The sequence below is a fragment of the Mastigoproctus giganteus genome, chromosome 2 (genome assembly GCF_048544385.1).
Source record: "Mastigoproctus giganteus isolate SK-2022 chromosome 2, ASM4854438v1, whole genome shotgun sequence".
NCBI classification, from domain to species: Eukaryota; Metazoa; Arthropoda; class Arachnida; order Uropygi; family Thelyphonidae; genus Mastigoproctus; species Mastigoproctus giganteus.
Genome location: NC_143576.1, coordinates 151,126,497 through 151,145,920, shown reverse-complemented (window position 1 = coordinate 151,145,920; position 19,424 = coordinate 151,126,497). Strand labels below are relative to the sequence as shown.

At 39.1% G+C, this 19,424-nt stretch overlaps 1 protein-coding gene across 2 annotated transcripts in view; it reads left to right on the top strand.

Moving 5' to 3' along the window:
* The window catches only part of LOC150089662 (ADP-ribosylhydrolase ARH3-like), a 162,841-nt gene that overhangs the window by 139,215 nt on the left and 4,202 nt on the right, over positions 1–19,424 (top strand). For both annotated transcript variants that reach the window (XM_090389585.1, XM_090389584.1), the window contains exon 6: positions 5,085–5,167. In XM_090389585.1, coding sequence (XP_090245711.1) covers positions 5,085–5,167 — 83 coding nt within the window. The remainder of the gene's footprint in view (positions 1–5,084; positions 5,168–19,424) is intronic.

The following is a 19,424-nucleotide window of genomic DNA, read 5'->3' as shown; positions in this document are numbered from 1 at the left end:
TTTTTCTTGCTTTTCTGTTAGCAAAATCATCGATGACATTGTCGAAGTCTATTTCATTACTCAGTTGCTGTTCTATAGACAGTATGGCAAGATTTCTTAAATGCAAGGTACCCATTGTAGGTCTTAGGTAATTCTTAATCAATTTTAATTTAGAAAAACTCTTCTCACAACTAGCAACACTTACAGCAATTGTGAGGAAAATTCGCAGTAGTATTACAAAAGTGCCGCCCAGGACGGACTGCCCCCCCCTAGCTACACCACTGCCTTCTCTGCACTGTTCCAGCAGATCTACATGCTTCCTAAAATGAGGCCTCCAGACCTGTATGCAGTACCCAAGATTTAGCCTAACCATTGCTTTGTATGATGGGATTATCAATTCCTTATCCCTGCTAGCAAAGTTCGTGAATAATCATTGACCAAACCTCATAATCTGTCCTATCAGCTTACCTGCATTGTTCAGATGACCCCCCCCCCTGGTTTTTTTCATTTTTTACTACCTTGAGTGTAGTACCACGTAGTTAGTTCGTGACTCTCAGATTACTGCTGCCCATATGCAGTACCTTGCATTTGTCAGTGTTAAACTTCAACAGGCATTTCTCAGCCCATCTGTCTAATATTTTTGTAGATCTTGTTGCATTAGCTTACCTTGATTACTGTCATTAACCAGCCTGTCAACTATTGTATCATCTGGAAATTTAGACATTAAGCATGATCATTAATAAATATAAAAAACAACAGTGGGTCCAGCATTGAACCCCCAGGGTTCACATTACTCCATGAAGAGCAGCTCCATTAATAATCATCCTCTCTTCTCCCACTCAACCATCTCTTTATCCAGAGCAGTTTACTCATGTTGGCTTTTGATTAATCTCTTGTCAATTTGAGATACAATTTGCACATCTCATAGGGTCCTCACCTGTATCCAAAGATGCTCTCATAATTATGGCTACTGGTTTGCTTATCTCCTTTGCTGCTTCCCTTAATATAATTGGCCAGATCCCATCAGCCCCAGATGCCTTTTTTATGTTAAGTTTCAGCAATTTCTCTTCCACTTTCCTTCACTCACTGTTAGCTTTTGATGAACTTTGGCATTCCCCTCCCTAACAACCCCTCATGGATGAATGTGGATGCAAAATATCTATTCAGTTTATTAGCAACCTGAGCTGGCTCTTCAACAGTTAAACCATTGACATAGTGGACCAATATGATTCAGCCCCTTCCTTCTACTGTTAATATAAGTAAAGACGTCTTTGCTGCATTTTTGGTTTTCTTTGCTAGAGACTTCTCATAATCTGCTGTAATTCTAACCTCATTTGTGACTTGATTACAGAATAGTTTATATCTGCCATAGGCCCATTGTACTGGCCCAGTCTATTTCTCTGTATAGTTGTTTGTTATGCTTATCACAATCATTAGATCTATAACACACTGCTACTCTCATTTTTGTTTTCCTAATACTTACGTCATACCAAACTGACTCAACATTGCACTGGCCAGCCATGCTGACTGGATGCACTGCCTTGGATTTATTATGTTCCTTAACTAAGAGCATAGCCACACCTGTCCTCCTGTATACAGGATATATTTTGCAACTCATGCCCAGGAGTTTTACTTCCCTGTTGGCCATGCATTTCCATGACCAGGATGTTAGTTTCCCCTGTGTCTGGAATGTTGCAGACATCTTCCATCTTGACATGGGATCTCAGCATCCATGTGGCAACCTCTTGGGTTTTACCCTTGACCTTTGCTTCCTTTCCCCTGGGGGGGATGGTCTCTTCCAGTCAGTACACCCCCTCCCCACTCTACCCCATTTCTCTCTGGGTGGATGTTTCCACCTGCATCCACCTCCTCTCCCTAGGTGGAACTCCTCGTCATCCCCCCTTCTTGCCTGGTGGACAAATCCACCACCTTTTATTAATGCCCCTTCCCCCTTGAGGAGAATGAGCATCCAGTTTCATGGTATCCCCAACTGTCACCCTTTTTCCACTTCCATTTTTACCCCCCCCCCCCTTTTTTTTTTCCTGGGCCCTCCCTGGGAAGCTCAGGCAACACCAGGGTTCCCCTTGCCAGTGTTTATTCCCGGCCTGCCTCCACATGGGGAAGGATGGTAACTAGGGGTTTGTAGCCTCCATAGATCCCTAGACTAAGTGGCTGGATGAACAACATAACACAACCCTACAATAACACTTCACAAACACTCACTAACTCACATCATCTCGAGCCGACCAGGCTAGCCAGGTGGGTAAAGTGCCTGCCTGCCTGGCAACCCAAAGGTCGCGGGTTCGAATCCCGCCTCGGGCTTGGATCAAAGTACTGGAAAAACCTTGGGAGGTGCATTATGGCTACAGAAGCCGATGTGCCAACAACTACCAAAAAAAAAAAAAAAAAAAAAAAAAACCACATCATCTGGCCTCTACAGAGTTCTGTACACATCATAGAGTACCAATTGCGGAGTTGGGAAACCCCAGTTTTCCTCAACTCCTGGATTTTAGGGGACATCCCTGGTGCCGCTTGATAATAAACACTATGTTCTTTCTGTACACATTATCGGTGTGAGACAACATGTCTCCAATATTCCCACAATGTTTGCATTTGATGACCTAATACTTCAGATTTATTTACTATGCTCCTAGCATTAGTGTACATGTAAGTATATACATGCACCTGTTCTTACCCTTAGTTATTCTAACACAGCCCATATATTTACTTGTTCCGTGATGACCCACACCAGGGCTTGAAATCCTCAACACCTTGCTGTCTATGCTGCTGCTGCTTGTTCCATTAAAAGCAGTGCATGAATCACTTTTGTGTCTGACTGCTGCTCTAGTTAATCTTTAATTCTGTGTATCCTTCCCCTAAGTTATCAGTTTTCCAGCCCACCTATCACTGCCTCAATAGCACAAGTGAATATTTTTCAAATTTATCCCATTCGCGTAAAAACAAAGTTGGTTCATTGAAAACTGCTTTCCCTGCTGTCATACAGAGTGTCTCAGAAATATTGGTACGAACATTTAGGGGAGGTAGGTAACATCTAAAGTAATGTGAATCGCATAGGAACCCATAACCGGAAACATCACGGGAAATAGTAGCAGAGGCACAAGAAACAGAATTGACACAAGACAGTAATTAGTGGAAAACATTTATTTGACATAATATTAACAATGGAGTAGGAGATGGATGCATTTCATGATGTAACAACAGATGCTCGAAGGTTCCACCATGAGACGCGATGCATGTGTGACACCGACGCAGCATGGATTGGCGGACACGGTCGAACACACCTGGAGTTTCTTTGACAGTAGCAGCCCTGCAGACGAGTCTCGCCATGAGATCCATTTCCGTCTCCACAGGCAGTTCATACACGATAGATTTGAGTCTATCATACATAATAGACAGAAAGAAATCAAGGCTCGATAAATCAGGTGAGCGTGGGGGCCAGGCAACGGATCCACCATGGCCAATTCATCGATGCCCAAAACGCCTGTTCAAATGGTCACAAACACACCTTCCATAATGGGCAGGCGCTCCGTCATGTTGAAACCAAATGTTGTGTCTCACATTTGCTGGAACATCGTCAAGTAACCCTGGTAGAACTTGTTCGAGAAAGATCCGATATTTAGGGGAGTTCATGCGGGATGGTAACAGGTATGGGCCGACTAAGCAGTCACCGACCATACCTGCCCACACATTTATTGCAAAGCGATGTTGTGCTGCACGGGGGTGCACGCCATGTGGGTTGTCGTGAGCCCACACATGAGCATTGTGCTGATTGAATAAGTCTTCCCGAGTGAAATAAGCCTCATCCATGACCAAAACATAGGCTGGAATATTCAAGTCTTGAACACTTTCTTGGAGAAACCACTGCGCAAAACCAACACGTGCAGGATGATCTTGGGGGAGCAGTAACTGAACCCTTTGGAGATGAAAGGGGTGTAAGGAATCGTCGTGCCAGACACGCTGTACACAGCAACGAGACACTCCTAGGGCAGAGGCAACGGCATGTGTGCTGGTAGTAGGATTATTCTGGACGGCATTCAACACACTTTTTTCCATGGCGGGAGTTCGTGTCGAACATGTTCTGCCCGCACTACTCCTGTTACCTCTAAATGACCCATAATCGCACAAATTTTGATGCACATGTGCAAACAAACGGTGGTCTGGTACTTGTCTGTCTGGGAAGCGTTCTCCATAAATTCATTGAGTGGCTCATCCATTGCCCTCTGCTAATCCATACACTAGGTGCATGTCTGCCTTCTCACAGTTCGTATATCGATGCATGCTCTTCATGCGGCGACTACTGCTTGAATAAGTAAACCAGAAATTTTCCCTCTTGTGAACTGATGAACAGCGCTGTGTACCAACTTACGGTGATGTTTCCGGTTATGGATTCCTATGCGATTCACATTCCTTTAGATGCTACCTACCTCCTCTAAACGTTTGTACCAATATTTTTGAGACACCCTGTATATGCATGAATAATTTTATCTGCTGGATATCAGATAATTAACAACAAAATTGCAGTGGCTGATTATTGGATCCTTGAGTGGTTTAATTGCAAATCCAAGGATCAAATGGTATACTGCTATGCTGAACTAATAGATAATTTCCAAAAGTTAAAACCACACTTTTTATTGAAAAAAACTGTGTAGGTATCTTGTTTGGGTAATTTAACTGTAAATTTCTTGAACTAAACAGAGCGATGTCTAAGAATACCAAATTAGTCATACCATCTAATTTTCCATTCTTTTTGCCTGTTAAATCAGTTAATCGCTTTAAAATTAAGTAATTAATTAATAATTAATCACTTTAAATTGCTCCAAATTTATAGTACATTGTTCAAAATACAGAAATGACACAACCAGTATATAGGTTTCTGTGGTATTGGACTATGTTTAAGGAAATATTTTACGATTTTTAAAATTTTTCTTGAGAATTGTAATATCAAAAGGTAAGCTTATATTATACAGCTCAATTGGTATACACTGTTGTAATTAGAGATATTGCTTTTTACCTGTATGATCATTAGTTTAATATTAATTTTTTTTTTATTATCATCAGTAATTGATCTGAATTATGATGTTTAGGAAATTATGTGACTGCACCATTATCTGTTCCAACTGCTATTTACTCATTTCTTCGAAGTTTGGAGCCATTAAATAACTTTGAGGTGAGCTTTTTATTGGCAGTTCATGGTTATTCGTGAATATCTGAATTGAGAAAATTTTAAAAATTAGTATGCACTGATTAAAAGTTAATGTATGCACATTTATATAATATATAAATTTATATAAGTATATATTTTTATATTTTGTGTACATGTTGTGTATTGTGGTTATAGGCAATTGTATAGCTATTTAGCTAAAAAGAGGCAAAATTAGGAAAGTAATTAGGATAGAAATAGATACTCCTGCCCTCATATTACACTAATAGCTCAGAGTGTGGAAAATATTTAGTAGTAGGAAAGTAAACAGTATATCATTGAAGAATTTTAGGCTCATTTATATAAATAGATATACAGCAATACCTTGCTTAGCATGGCTTCAAACAGCATGAGTTTCACTATAACACTGTTTTCAATTAAGTTTAAGTCGAAAATTTACTGTACATATTAAAACACATTCAATAGCCTAGACATGTACTCTATATATATGCTGCGGTGCCAACTCTATTGTCTCACATTTATGTGCCAATAGCTCCCCTCAGGCAGTCAGCTGCAACAGTGTTCAGTATTCTTAATTCCATCCTGACGAGACAAAGTGATAGCTTTTTAAATACCACTCTCTGTCTTCTGCCACTCAACCATCCCTTTATCCATAGCAACAATTTGCCACCAATGCCACACTGCTCCAATTTGTGCAGCAGTCTTCCATGTGCAACAGTATCAAAAGCCTTTCTAAGATCCAAATATATAATATCAAAGTTATTCCCTGCATCCAATTCTTTTGTGACTACATCATAGTATCCAGTCAAATTGGTCAGGCAAGACCTTCCCTTAACAAAACCATGCTGTGTCTGAGCTATAACTGAATTCTTGTCAAGATGATCCTGCAGTGCTTCTTTAACCACTGCTTCCATTAATTTTCCTGGAACAGAAGTTAAACTCACAGGTCTATAATTACTTGTGTCAGCCTTTGATCCTCCTTTGTGAATTGGGGTTACATTTGCACATCTCCAGTCTGTGGGTACCTCCCCTGAGTCCAAGGAAGCTCTCATAATTATGGTTAATGGATTGCTTACTTCCTTTGCTGCCTCCTTTAATATAACTGGATAGATCCCATCCACCCCAGGTGCCTTTCTTGTATTTATCATCAACAATTTCTTCTCCACTTTACTCTCAGTTATTACAAGATCATCTAGCTCACTGCCAGTGTTTACTTCATCTATGGCATTCCCCTTCCTGAATAACTCTTCATGTGTGAATGTAAATGCAAAATATTGATTTAGTTAGTTAGCTACCTGAGCAGGATCATGAACAGTTGAACCATAGATATCAAGTGGACCAATCTGATTCATCACCTTCCCTCTAGAGTTTACATAAGTAAAGAACTCCTTGCTGTTTTTCTTTGCATCCCTTGCCAAAGATTTCTCATAATCTGCCTTCGCCTGCCTAACCTCCTTTGTAACTTGGTTACAGATCAACTTTATCATAGGCTTCTGTCTCACATGTTAATTTATATGTATCCCATGCATTTTTCTTCTCTGCCATATGTCTCATTAGTTCATCTGACATCCATTTAGGCCTGAACATTGAACAATATTTCTTAGTTGGTATGTAAAGCCTAGTAGCTTCCAAGATAAGTTCTTTGAATGCTTCCCATTTTGAATTTGCTGTTGGTAAAAGCATCAGTTGGTCCCACTGTATAGAATTTAAATACTGTTTCAGACCTTTGTAGTCACTTTTACGAAAGCAAAAACCCTTTCCTTTACCCCTGATGGTACCTCTTTGAGTAAATCCCACTTGAGCACACTGTGATCACTGCCACCTAGTGATTTCTTTATCTGCAGATTCTTAATGCATGGAGAATCACTACTGATAATCAAATCAAGAGTATTACTCCCTCTAATTGCCTCCCGAGCATGCTGGTGTAGAAAACAGTCATCCTATAAATCCAAAAAAGCCGTGCTAGTGTGTGAGTGACCAACCCACAAGTTCCGGTCAATATTAAGGTAAAACTAGATAAACTGTTCGGGGAGGAGGGGAAGGACACGTGAAATGGGACGTTATTGGCTTTATTTTCCTTTTTTTTTTTTTTTTTTTTTTGTTGTCTGATGCCGTATAACCTTGCTTTTTTGCATCATTTGCCACCACCCACTACTACTACTACTACCATTTGTTGAGAATTGGTGTTTTTTTTTATTTATTTATTTTGTTTGTCACTTTTTTAGAACTGTATTCACAGGTTTGGTGATGAACTGCTGCCAATCGATTCGTCTATTTGGATGAAATAACATGTTATGAAAATTGAGTAAAAATATGAGAACTTGTGAAGCTGAATTTGCAGATATTGCTATTTATTTCTTTTAACTGTTGATGTTCAAATTGTCATCCTAGAGAACTAGAAAGAGGGATCAAAAAAAAATAAAATAAGTAATGTATGTTTAAAATATGCTTGCAAAGAACATTGGTGAATTGAATTATTTCTGAAAAGATGTGCCTAATGTTTATAAAAAAAGTAAATGTGCCATTACATTTTTATAAGATTATTACAAGTTGTTATAATCTTAATTTTTTTAATTTTCAGTGTAAATATTCTTAGCAACATAAATTGATTTATATTTCCCCTTGCAGAGAAATTTTTTTTTAAATATTAAAATATTCTGTAAATATTATTATTAAATTATTTCTTACTAAATGAACATTGTGGGTATATGTAATATAATGATGAGAAAATTTCCATATTTCAGTTATCGTATATATAAAAAAATATTTGCCAAGATGAAAATAACAATGGACCCAGCACTAAACCCTGGGGAACTCCACAAGTAACATTGGTTGATGAAGAGCAGTGCCCGTTAATAACCACTCTTGTCTTCTACAGCAGTCTTTTATGTGCATCAGTATCAAAAGCCTTCTTGAAATACAGCTATATGATATCAAAATTATTTTTTGCATCCAGTTCCTTTTCTTTCTACATCATAGTATCCAATCAAATTGGTCAAAGAAGACCATCCTTTAACAAATCCATGCAGTAACTGCAGTATAAATGCATTATTGTCTAGATCAGTGCTTCTCAAACTTTTTTGGGTCACCCCCCTTGGTTTGATCACCCCCCATAAAAAAAAGCCCTCACTAGGGCTTTTTTTTAGCCCACCAATATAAAGTGAAGCTAAATAACTGAAAGGAATATTTGTCTGTTTGCCTCCAAAAATGTAAATGCAGCCCTGTATGTATGTGTGTGAATTATAAAGAAAACTATTTACTGCACTTTATTCCTTCTTCATAAAAAAATTACAACTACATAAATAAAGTCAGTTATAGTCACTTAAATTAAGTCATAAATATTAAAGTTAATTACATAAATAAGTCATGATATTAATGGAAATAGTTAATTTTATTTTAATATTTAATGCGATGGATGAGCTTGGTGGAGATTTATTAGCTTATCAATATTAGGTTTAATATCTGTAAGTAGAAGTCGTAAATCGCCACATTTCTTCTTCTTCTTCTTCTTTGGTCCTTAGCTGGCAGCTGGGGGAGGCGGTTGGCCACGCAACCAGTATGCTGCTGTAGGTGCCGCAGGGTTTCGGACTTGCTCTGTGATGTTCTTCCATACCTTACGATTCATGGCTTCAGTCCTGGCCTGGTTAAGGTCGAGACGTCGGCTCTTCAAGTCATCTTCCACTTGCTTGGCCCACGTTTTCCTAGGCGCAGTCCGTTGGATGCTCCATTGGGTGGGTCGTTGTCTCCAAAGGAGTGTGGATGGTATTCTGTTCGTGCCCATTCTACATACGTGGCCAAACCATCTGAGCCTTCGCTTCTGGATTTGGTCGGCAATGGTTGGTTGCTGTTGGCATCTGGCGCGGATGGTATCATTAGTGATGCGGTCGCGAAGAGAGATGCCCAAGATCTGCCGCAGATCGCCACATTTAACAACATCCAGACAATTTCTTTGTTTTGTCAGGAATTGAGATACAGCACTGAAACTGGTTTCGACTAGATATGATGTTGGAAAAGAAATAAGTAATTTTTTTTGCAATTCCCCACAATGCAGGATGATGGTCAGGGATTTTCTTTTGTAACCAAAATTCCTGATATGAATTTTGAAATTTTGGCTTCAGTTCAACTTCACTTTGTAACTCAATCAATTCTTCTTCTACAAAACGTTCACCATCGTCATTATTTAAAAAAGGATTTATAACCCAATCTGGAATTTTCAAATTAAGGAGATCTTCGAACCTTTCCTGCATATCTCTGTGCAACATTTCTAGATGATTACAAAGAGTTAGTAGAGCTTCATCAGCTATGTTTTTCTTTTTTCTCTATTTCCAACAGATTTGGAAATTGATACAATTCACGTTGTCCTACATTGCGCATAAAAAGCTTTAATTTTGAAATGAATGCTGAAATTTTAGTTTTCGTCTTAATAAGAGTTACACCTTGTCCTTGTAAATGTAAGTTCATTGAGTTGAATCTAGTAAATAAATTTGCAAGATAAGCATATCAGTTTTCATTTTCTTGAGATCATTACTACGGTCGTTGTTCCTATCTTCAAAAAACTCGACAACAGTATCAAAGAGTTCATAAAATCTGTTGAGACAGTTGCCTTTTGACAGCCACTGAACCTCGGAGTGAAATAGCAATTGTTCAAAATCTTCACTGTTTTGATCACAAAGCTTTCAAAATATATGATCATTCAAAGAATGTGCTTTAATTTTGTTTATAGCAGTAATAACAGTTTGTAGAGAATTGTGCAGTTGATCACCAAGTTTTTTCGCAACTAAATGCTGACGGTGAATGACACAATGAACAGTAATAATATTTGGCACAGCATTTTTTAAATAAGCCATAAAACCCTTGTAATGGCCAATCATTGATGATGCTCCATCCGCCCCCTGTCGCCCCCTTTCATGCCTATCGCCCCCCCCATCACGCCTTTCATGCCTAACGCCCCCATGGATAGTTCAAATGCCCCCAGGGAGTGACATTGTCCACTTTGAGAAGCACTGGTCTAGATGGTCCTGGAATATTTCTTTAACCAGTGACACCATTATTTTCACTGTTAAACTAACAAGTCTGTAATTACCCATGTCACCCTTTAATCCCCTTTGTGAATTGGGGATACATTTGCACTTCTCCAGTCCATAGTGACCTCCCTTGAATCCAAGGATTCTCTCATCCTTGGATGAGATAACATTTTATGGAAATGAAAAAAAATTAGAGAACCTGTGAAGGTGAGTTTGCAGATCTTGATGTTTATTTCTATTAGCTATTGAAGAGTGTAGATTTAAAACAGTGTTCAGATTATCATCCTAAAGTACAGAAACTCTAGTAAACATGGAAGATGTTTAAGATGTGATGATACATGGTGTAGTGAAAATGAAAAAGACCTGGGAATACTTGTGCAGTCAGATATGAAGTTCTATGAGCAGTGCAGACAGGCTGCCAGTACAGCTTGTGGGATTTTGTCAGTCATATACAGGAACTTTGTTAGCAGGGATAAGGAGGTGATTATCTCTTTGTATAAGGCCATGGTTAGGCTGCATCTTGACCATTGTATACAGGTCTGGAGGCATCATTTTAGGAAGGATCTAGATCTGCTGGAATGAGTGCAAAGAAGAGCAACAAGATTGCAAAAGGGAACAAAAGGGTGTCCTTACCAAGAAAGGCTTTAATTCTGCAAATTGCAGTGTCCGGAGACTCGGAGGAGATCTGATCAAGATGTTTAAGACCTTGAATGGATTGCGTAAACTCAGTGTTATTGGAATTATTCCTCTTCCTGAGACTACACACATGAAGAAGCATAAATTCAAATTGAGGAATGATGGTTGCAGAATAAATGGGTACAAGTTTGCCTTCACCCAGTGGGTGGTTGATTATTGGAACAAATTTCTATTTGTTGTTATGGAAGTGGGTAGCTTGAATAAATTCAAGGAAGAACTAGAGAAATTATTGGAGAGGATGAACAGATGATGTGGTGTTATTTTATTTTATTTTATTTTTTTGGCTGGAGCTCTATATGCTTGCTTTGTTGCATCATTTGCCACTACTAATACAAAAAAAAAAAATAAAAAATGGGTGCCTCCGTAGCCAGGTGGGCAGGAGCAGCAGTGCATAGCACACACTTCTTGATTAGACTGGGGTTTGAGCCCGTGACCACCAAATACCTGACCTTTCCACATATGGAGTATGTGGAAAGGTCAGGGAATGACTACTGCATATTCCCGGGGCAATATGGCCTTAGTTACTAATGATCCTAAAAAACCAAATAACAACAACTACAAAAAAAAATGATAATTTTTTTATCACGTATTTAGATTTCAGAAAAGACAAGAAAAGAGATTGCATGTAAAGGACTTGTGTACAAATTGGAGCAATGCAACATTAGGGCAAGTTACTGCTATGGATAAAGGGATGGTTCAATGGAAGAAGACAGAGCGGTTATCAATGGGCACTTCTTCAACTAATGTTAATTAGCAGAGTCATCCGGGATTTAGTACTGTGCACATTGTTGTTTTTTGTCGTTATCAATGATATTGATGAAGGCATATTAGGCTTAACATCTAAGTTTTCAGATAATACAAAGGTAGTAGTAGTAGTAGTGGCACATGATGCAAGAAAGCAAGTGTAGGAGCTTATGCAGCATCAGCCAAAAAAAAAATCACACCATTCCCTCCAAATGCCTGTCCAGTTCCTCCTTAAATTTATTTAACCTATCAACTTCCACAACGACAGATGGAAGTTTGTTCCAGCAATTAACCACCCGCTGGCTAAAGGCAAATTTCCGCACATCTATTCTACATCTGTCCTTTCTTAATTTGAACTTATGTCCCCGTAGGTTCGTAATCTGAACAAGTGGAAGGATCCCATCAGAATTCAGCGTGCTCAACCCATTCAAGGCCTTATAGACCTCAATTAGATCACCGCGCAGGTGCCTAGTCTCCAGCCACTGCAATTTGCAGAACTTAAGCCTCTCTTGGTAAGAGAATCCCTTCATTCCCCTCACCAATCGTGTTGCTCTTCTCTGTACACGCTCAAGCAAATCTACATCCTTCCTAAAATGAGGCCTCCAGACCTGTACGCAGTACTCAAGGCGTGGCCTGACCATTGCCTTATACAGAGGGACAATCACCTCCTTTTCCCTGCTAGCCAAATTCCTATATATCATTGACAAAACCCCATGACCTGCCCTAGCAGCCTGTCTGCATTGTTCAGAAAACTTCATATCTGACTGCACAATTACTCCCAGGTCTTTTTCATTTTCTACCACCTTAAGTGTAGTACCACACAGTTGGTACGTTTCTCTGGGGCTACTTCTACCCATATGCAGTACTTTGCATTTGTCAAGGTTGAACTTCAGTTGCCACTTCTTAGCCCATCTGCCCAAATTATCTAGATCCTGTTGCAGTAGCACACTGCCATTACTGTCATTAACAACCCTGCCAACCTTTGTGTCATCTGCAAACTTCGACATTAAGCCTGATATACCTTCATCAATATCATTGATAAATACACAAAACAACAGTGGACCCAACACCGAACCCTGTGGGACTCCACTAATAACATTAGTCCACGAAGAACAGCACCCATTGATTACCACCCTCTGTCTTCTCCCACTTAACCATCCTTTTATCCATTGTAGCAACTTACCCTTAATACCGTTCTGCTCCAATTTGTACAGTAGTCTTCCATGCGCAACAGTGTCAAAAGCTTTCCTGAAACCCAAGTATATGATATCATAATTATTTTTTGAATCCAGTTCCTTTGTGACCACATCATAATAACCAATCAAATTTGTCAGACAAGACTTTCCCTTAACAAACCCATGCTGTGTTTGAATTATTGCTGCAGTCTTGTCTAGATGATCCTGCAATGCATCTTTAACCAGTGACTCCATTATTTTACCCGGAACAGAAGTTAAACTAACTGGTCTGTAATTACTCGTGTCGCCCTTCGATCCACCTTTGTGAATTGGGGACACGTTTGCACATCTCCAGTCCGTGGGAACCTCCCCTGAGTCCAAGGATGCTCTCATAATTATGGCTAAGGGTTTGCTTAGTTGCTTTGCCGCCTCCTTTAAAATAACTGGATAGATCCCATCCACCCCAGGTGCCTTTCTTATGTTTAACTTCAACAATTTCTCCTCCACTTTGCTCTCAGTTATTACAAAATCATTAAGCACACTGCTACAATTTGATAACCTTCTTCCATTTTCAAACTGTAATAATTCCTCACGTGTGAATGTAGATGCAAAATACTCATTCAGTTTGTTTGCTATCTGAGCAGGATCATCAACAGTCGAACCATCAATGTCAAGTGGACCAATCATATTCATCCCCTTCCTTTTAGAGTTTATATAAGTAAATAAATCCTTGCTGTTTTTCTTAGCATCTTTTGCCAAAGATTTCTCGTAATCCGCCTTTGCCTGCCGAACCTCCTTTGTGACCTGATTACAGACTAGCTTATATCTGCCACAGGCTTCTGCGTCACCTGATAATTTATATGCATCCCATGCATTTTTCTTCTCTGTCACGAGTCTCATTAGTTCATTTGATAACCATTTAGGCCTAAACCTTGAACAATATTTCTTAATCGGTATATAAAGCCTAGTAGCTTCCACGATTAATTCCTTGAATGCTTCCCACTTAGAATTTACTGTTGGTAACATCGTCAGTTGATCCCACTGTACAGAATTTAAAAGCTGTCTGAGACCACTGTACTCCCCTTTACGGAAGCAAAAAACCCTTTCCTTTACCCCTGACGGTAGTTACCTCTTTGAGTAAATCCCACTTCAGCACACTGTGATCACTGCCACCTAGTGGTTCCTTTATCTGCAAATTCTTAATACACGAATGATCTCTGCTGATAACCAGATCAAGAGTGTTACTTTCTCTGGTTGCCTCTCGAACATGCTGCTGCAGAAAACAATCATCCAATAAATCCACAAAAGTCTGACTAGTGTGTGAGTGACCAACCCACAAGTTCCAGTCAATATCTGGGAAGTTAAAATCCCCCATTATAAGACATTCTGATTTACTGGCCCACTCTATTTCTCTGTACAATTGTTCATTGTACTCATTCAAGTCATTAGGCCTATAACACACTCCTACTCTTATTTTTGCTTTTGCAGTGCTTATCTCACACCAAACTGACTCAACAGAGCACTGTTCATCTATATTAACTGGGTGCACTTCCTTTGATTTTATGTTTTTCTTAATTAACAGCATAACACCCCCTCCCTTTCTGTCCTGTCTATCCTTTCTGTACACATTGTACTCCCCAAATTCCAGTTCTGCATTCCTTATATCTTTGTGACACCATGTCTCTGCTATCCCAACAATATCCGCCTTTGATGTCTTGACCAACACTTCAAATTCATCAAATTTATTTACTATACTTCTAGCATTGGTATACATGCAAGCATACATGCTCCTATGCCTATTCCTTGTTACCCTAACACATCCCATATACCCAACTATTCCATGATGGCTGCCATCCGTCCCTGAAACCCCCAACACCCCTCGCTCCAGGTCGCTTCTTACTCTAATAGAAGTTGTGCAAGAATCGCCTTCACCTCTGCCTGCGGTTACTGTTAAACTATTAGTCTTTGTATCCCCCCAAACTAGCAGTTTTCCGACCCACCTAACACTGCCTCGATAGCATCAGCAAATATTCTTGCACCCTTTCTATTTAAGTGTATCCCATCCCTGTAGAAGCAATCTCTCCTGTTAACAAGTACAGTCCAGGCTGAAAAAAATTCTACCCCTTGAGCTTTGCACAATCTTTCCAGGGCCGAATTGATCGACAAGGCTCTCATCATGTACTCCCTCCTATCGTGTCTGGGCAGAATTGCAGACACTTTCAAATTCAACCCTATTTCACGGCTTTTTTTCAACAGTGACCTGTACTTGTTGAGTAATTCCGCCGGTCTCCTACTCTTAATATCATTAGTGCCAACGTGTACAACTATATCACCTTTTGTGCCCTTGAAAGATGATATCCGCTCTACAACGTCATCAACCTTTGCCCCTGGCAGACATACCCTGGTCCTGTTCCACCTATCCTTTTTACAAAGGATGTTCCCCATTTCCCTGACAATAGAGTCACCAACAACTACTAGTTCCTGTGGGACCAGCGCATTCTGCCTTAGGGGTTGCCGCTGTGTTGCGTGATGACCAAGTGCAAGGTTGGAGGTGTGGTAAATGATTTATCAAGGTATGCTACTGCAACAAAATCTAGAAAAACTAAACAGATGGGTTAGAAATGGCAATTGAAATTTAACATTGATATATGCAAGGTACTGTACTGTACTGCATATAGGTAGCAATGAGTGCAGATTAATGTACCAATGCTAATGCTCTACTAATGCTAATGCTAATACCAACTGTGTGGTACAGTACTACACTAAGGGTAGTGAAAAATGAAAAAGAGCTTGGAGTAATTGTGCAGTCAGATAAGAAGTTCTCTGAGCAGTGTAGATAGCCTACTCGGACTGCTCATCGGAATTTTGTCAGTTGATATACATGAATTTCGCAAGGAGGGATAAGGAGATGATTATCCCTTTGCATAAGGTAGCGGTTGGGCCACATCTTGAGTACTGCTTACAGATTTAGAGGTGTGTCATTTTAGGAGGAATGTGAATCTGTTGGAATAGGTGCAGAAAAGGGCAGTGAGATTTGTGAGAAGAACAAAAGGGTGGTCTTACCAAGAAAGGCTTCAGTTCTGTTCAGGTGTTTAAGACTCTGAATGGATTGACTAAGCTCAGTATTTGTAGCTTGCTTCATCTTGCTCTGGCTATACATATGAGGGAGCATAAATTCAAATTGAGGAAGGATGGTTGCAGGATAAATGTGTGGAACTTTGTCTTTAGCTAGCAGGTAGTGATTCTTGGAATAAACTTCCATCTATCATTGTTGAAGTGGGCAGTTTGAATAAGGTCAAGGCAGAACTATACAAAGTGTTGGAGGGATTGACAGGTGATGTGGGAAGTTTTTTTTTTTTTTTTTTCTTTTACTGATCGTGCATAAGCTTGCTTTTTGCCATTATTTGCCAATACCTGATCAAAATGTGCATGCAGAGGTTTATGGAATTAAAAATTATCAGAATCCAGTAAATATGTAATAGATGTTACATAAAAGGTAGCCATTGGCCTTCAAACTATAAAATAATGTCCTCCATAGTTGGAATACTGTTATGACACAATATTAATTCCTATTATGAATTGGAATGATATTTGCAAAAATAAAAATATTCAATGACTCTTGTTCTAAATGGTGCTGAAAATTATGTGAATGATTGATTATTACAATAACTTTAGGATTAAGATTTGCCTTTAGCCAACGGGTTGTTGATTGCTGGAACAAACTTCCATCTGTTGTTGTGGAAGTTGACAGCTTAAAATTCAAGGCAGAACTAGACAAACTTTTGGAGTGAATGGCTGGGTGAAATGGGAAGTGTTTTTTTTTTTTTTTTTGGCTGATGCTATATAAGCTTGCTTTCTTGCATAATATGTCTTCTACATTTTACATTTCACAATCATCTTAGCATTAGCTAAGATGATTGTGCAACACAGTTTCTAGTAGTGAAAAGGATCAAGCATGCAAAAGTACTATGAAGAGTCCCCCCTCCCCAAAATTCTAATCAAACAATTACCAGCCTTTTTCTGGTATCTGTCAAATTTCTCATCAGTAGGCCAACCACACTGCTAATGATATATTGAAGCTTGATGCCACAATGCTTCAGTTTGTTGTATACCTAAAATGATTGCCCTTTTCAAGTCTTTAAAAGAACATGTGTATAACTTGCCTTTCATACTGTTGCACATGGAAGACTGCTGCACAAATTGGAGCAGTCTGGCATTGAGGCAAATTGCTGCTATAGATAAAGGGATGGTTGAGTGGGAGAAGACAGAGAGTGATAATCAATGGACACTGCTCTTCGTGGACTAATGTTATTAGGGGAGTCCCTCAGGGTTCAGTGTTGGTCCATTGTTGTTTTCTGTATTTGTAAATGATATTGATGATGGTATATCAGACTTAATGTCCAAGTTTGCAGACGATACGAAGGTTGGCAGTGTTGTTAATGACGCTAATGACAGTACGTTGCTGCAACAGGATCTAGAAAAGATGAGCTGGTGGGTTGAGAGGTGGCAAATGAAGTTAACATTGACAAATGTAAAGTACTACATATGGCAAGCAGTAACCTCAGAGTAACGTATCAACTCTGTGGTACCACACTGACGGTGGTAGAGAATCAAAAGGACTTGGTGGTAATTGTGCAGGCAGATATGAAGTTTTCTGAGCAGTGCAGATGGTCTGCAAGAGTAGCTCGTGGTGTCTTGTCAATGATATACAGGAATTTTTCTAGCAGGGATAAGGAGGTGATTATCCCCTTGTATAAGACAATGGTCAGGCCACACCTTGAGTACTGTATACAGGTCTGGAGGTGTTATTTTAAGAAGGATGTAGTGCTGTTGGAACGAGTACAGAGAAGGGCAACAAGATTAGTGAATGGAACGAAGGGTTGCTCTTACGAAGAAAGGCTTAAGTTTTGCAAATTACAGTGTCTGGAGACTAGGTGATCTGATTGAGGTGTATAAAGTCTTCAATGGTTTGAGCATGCTCAATGCTGATGGGATTCTTTCTCTTGCTCAGCATAATCGCCCGAGAAGGCATAAATTCAAATTGAGGAAAGACGGTTGTTGAATAGATGTGTGGAAGTTTGCCTTTAGCCAGTGGGTGATTGATTGCTGGGACAAACTTTTCTGTTGTAGAAGTTAATAGCTTAAATAGATTCAAGGCAGGACTTGACAAATATTTGGAGCGAGTGGATCGGTGAAATAAGGGGTTTTTTTTTTTTTTTTTTTTTTTTTTGGCTGATGCTATATAACTTTTCATTCTTGCATCATATACCTTTGCTAATGCCTTTAAAAGCTGTTTTTCTTTTCAATTCTACACTCTTCTGGTTCCATAGGCAGTCAGGTTGAAAATTTCAGATGGTAATGATTTGTTTGGGTAATCTGATGTATTGATTAATAGAACTGCCTCATTTTTGTTATTAAGAATGGACAATATGTTTAATATCAGTATTTTCAAAAATTATTTATAAATCAGATTAGTGGATTTGCTTGGCAACTCTCTCTCTCTCTAATGAAAAGTCTTTTAATAGTATAAAACAGTGCATGCCCTCAAACTTAGAATCTAAATAGCATTAGCATTAGTAGAGGCATATGATGCAAGAAATCAAGCTTATATACACCATCAGCCAAAAAAAAATCCCTTATTTCACCCATCCACTCACTCCAAATGTTTGTCAAGTCCTGCCTTGAATCTGTTTAAGCTATCAACTTTTAAGATGCATTTAGGGCTAAAGCCTCAAGCTGCCTAAAGCTCCACTCTCAGATACGTGGTACCTATCTGAGAATAAGTAACATTAGTCTTCTCCTTAGGTGAATCATTACTTATTTGAAGTAGTGCAATATAATGGCAACTCGTGAAGGTATTCACAATATGAGATATAACTTAAAACGATGCTGCCTTATAAATATTCTGTTTATTCAGAAATGGCTATGTATTAATGATGCTATTCCACTTAATATATACATAGCTATCAACTTCTACAATGACAGATGGAAGTTACAACAGTCAACTACCTGCTGGCTAAAGACAAATTTCTGCACACTTATTCTACAACTGTCTTTCCTCAGTTTGAATTTATCCTCGCTCAACTTCATAATCTGATCAAGAGGAAGAATCCGATTGGCATTGAGCCTGCTCAACCCATTCAAGGCCTTATACACCTCAATAAGATCGATCACCTTTCAGGTGCCTAGTCTCCAGATGCTGCAATTTGCAGAACTTAAATCTTTTGGTAAGAGGACCCCTTCATTCCACTCACCAATCTTGTTGCCCTTCTCTGTACTTGTTCTAGCAACTCTACATCCTTCCTAAAATGAGGTCTCCAGATGTGTATGCAGTACTCAAGGTGTGGCCTGACCATTGCCTTATATAAAGGATAATCACCTGCTTATCCCTGTTATCAAAATTCCTGTATACCATTGACAAAACCTCATGAGTTGTCCTTCTGGCAGTCTTTCTGCACTGCTCAGAAAACTTCACATATATAATTTCTCTCAGTTATAGAAATTAAACCATTTTAGATCATCAAACAATTAGTTTAATAACCACAGTTATTAAACTAATTATTTTTTGGTCTTTAGAATTAAGACTATGAATGATTTGAGGAAATATTTTATTTAAGAATTATG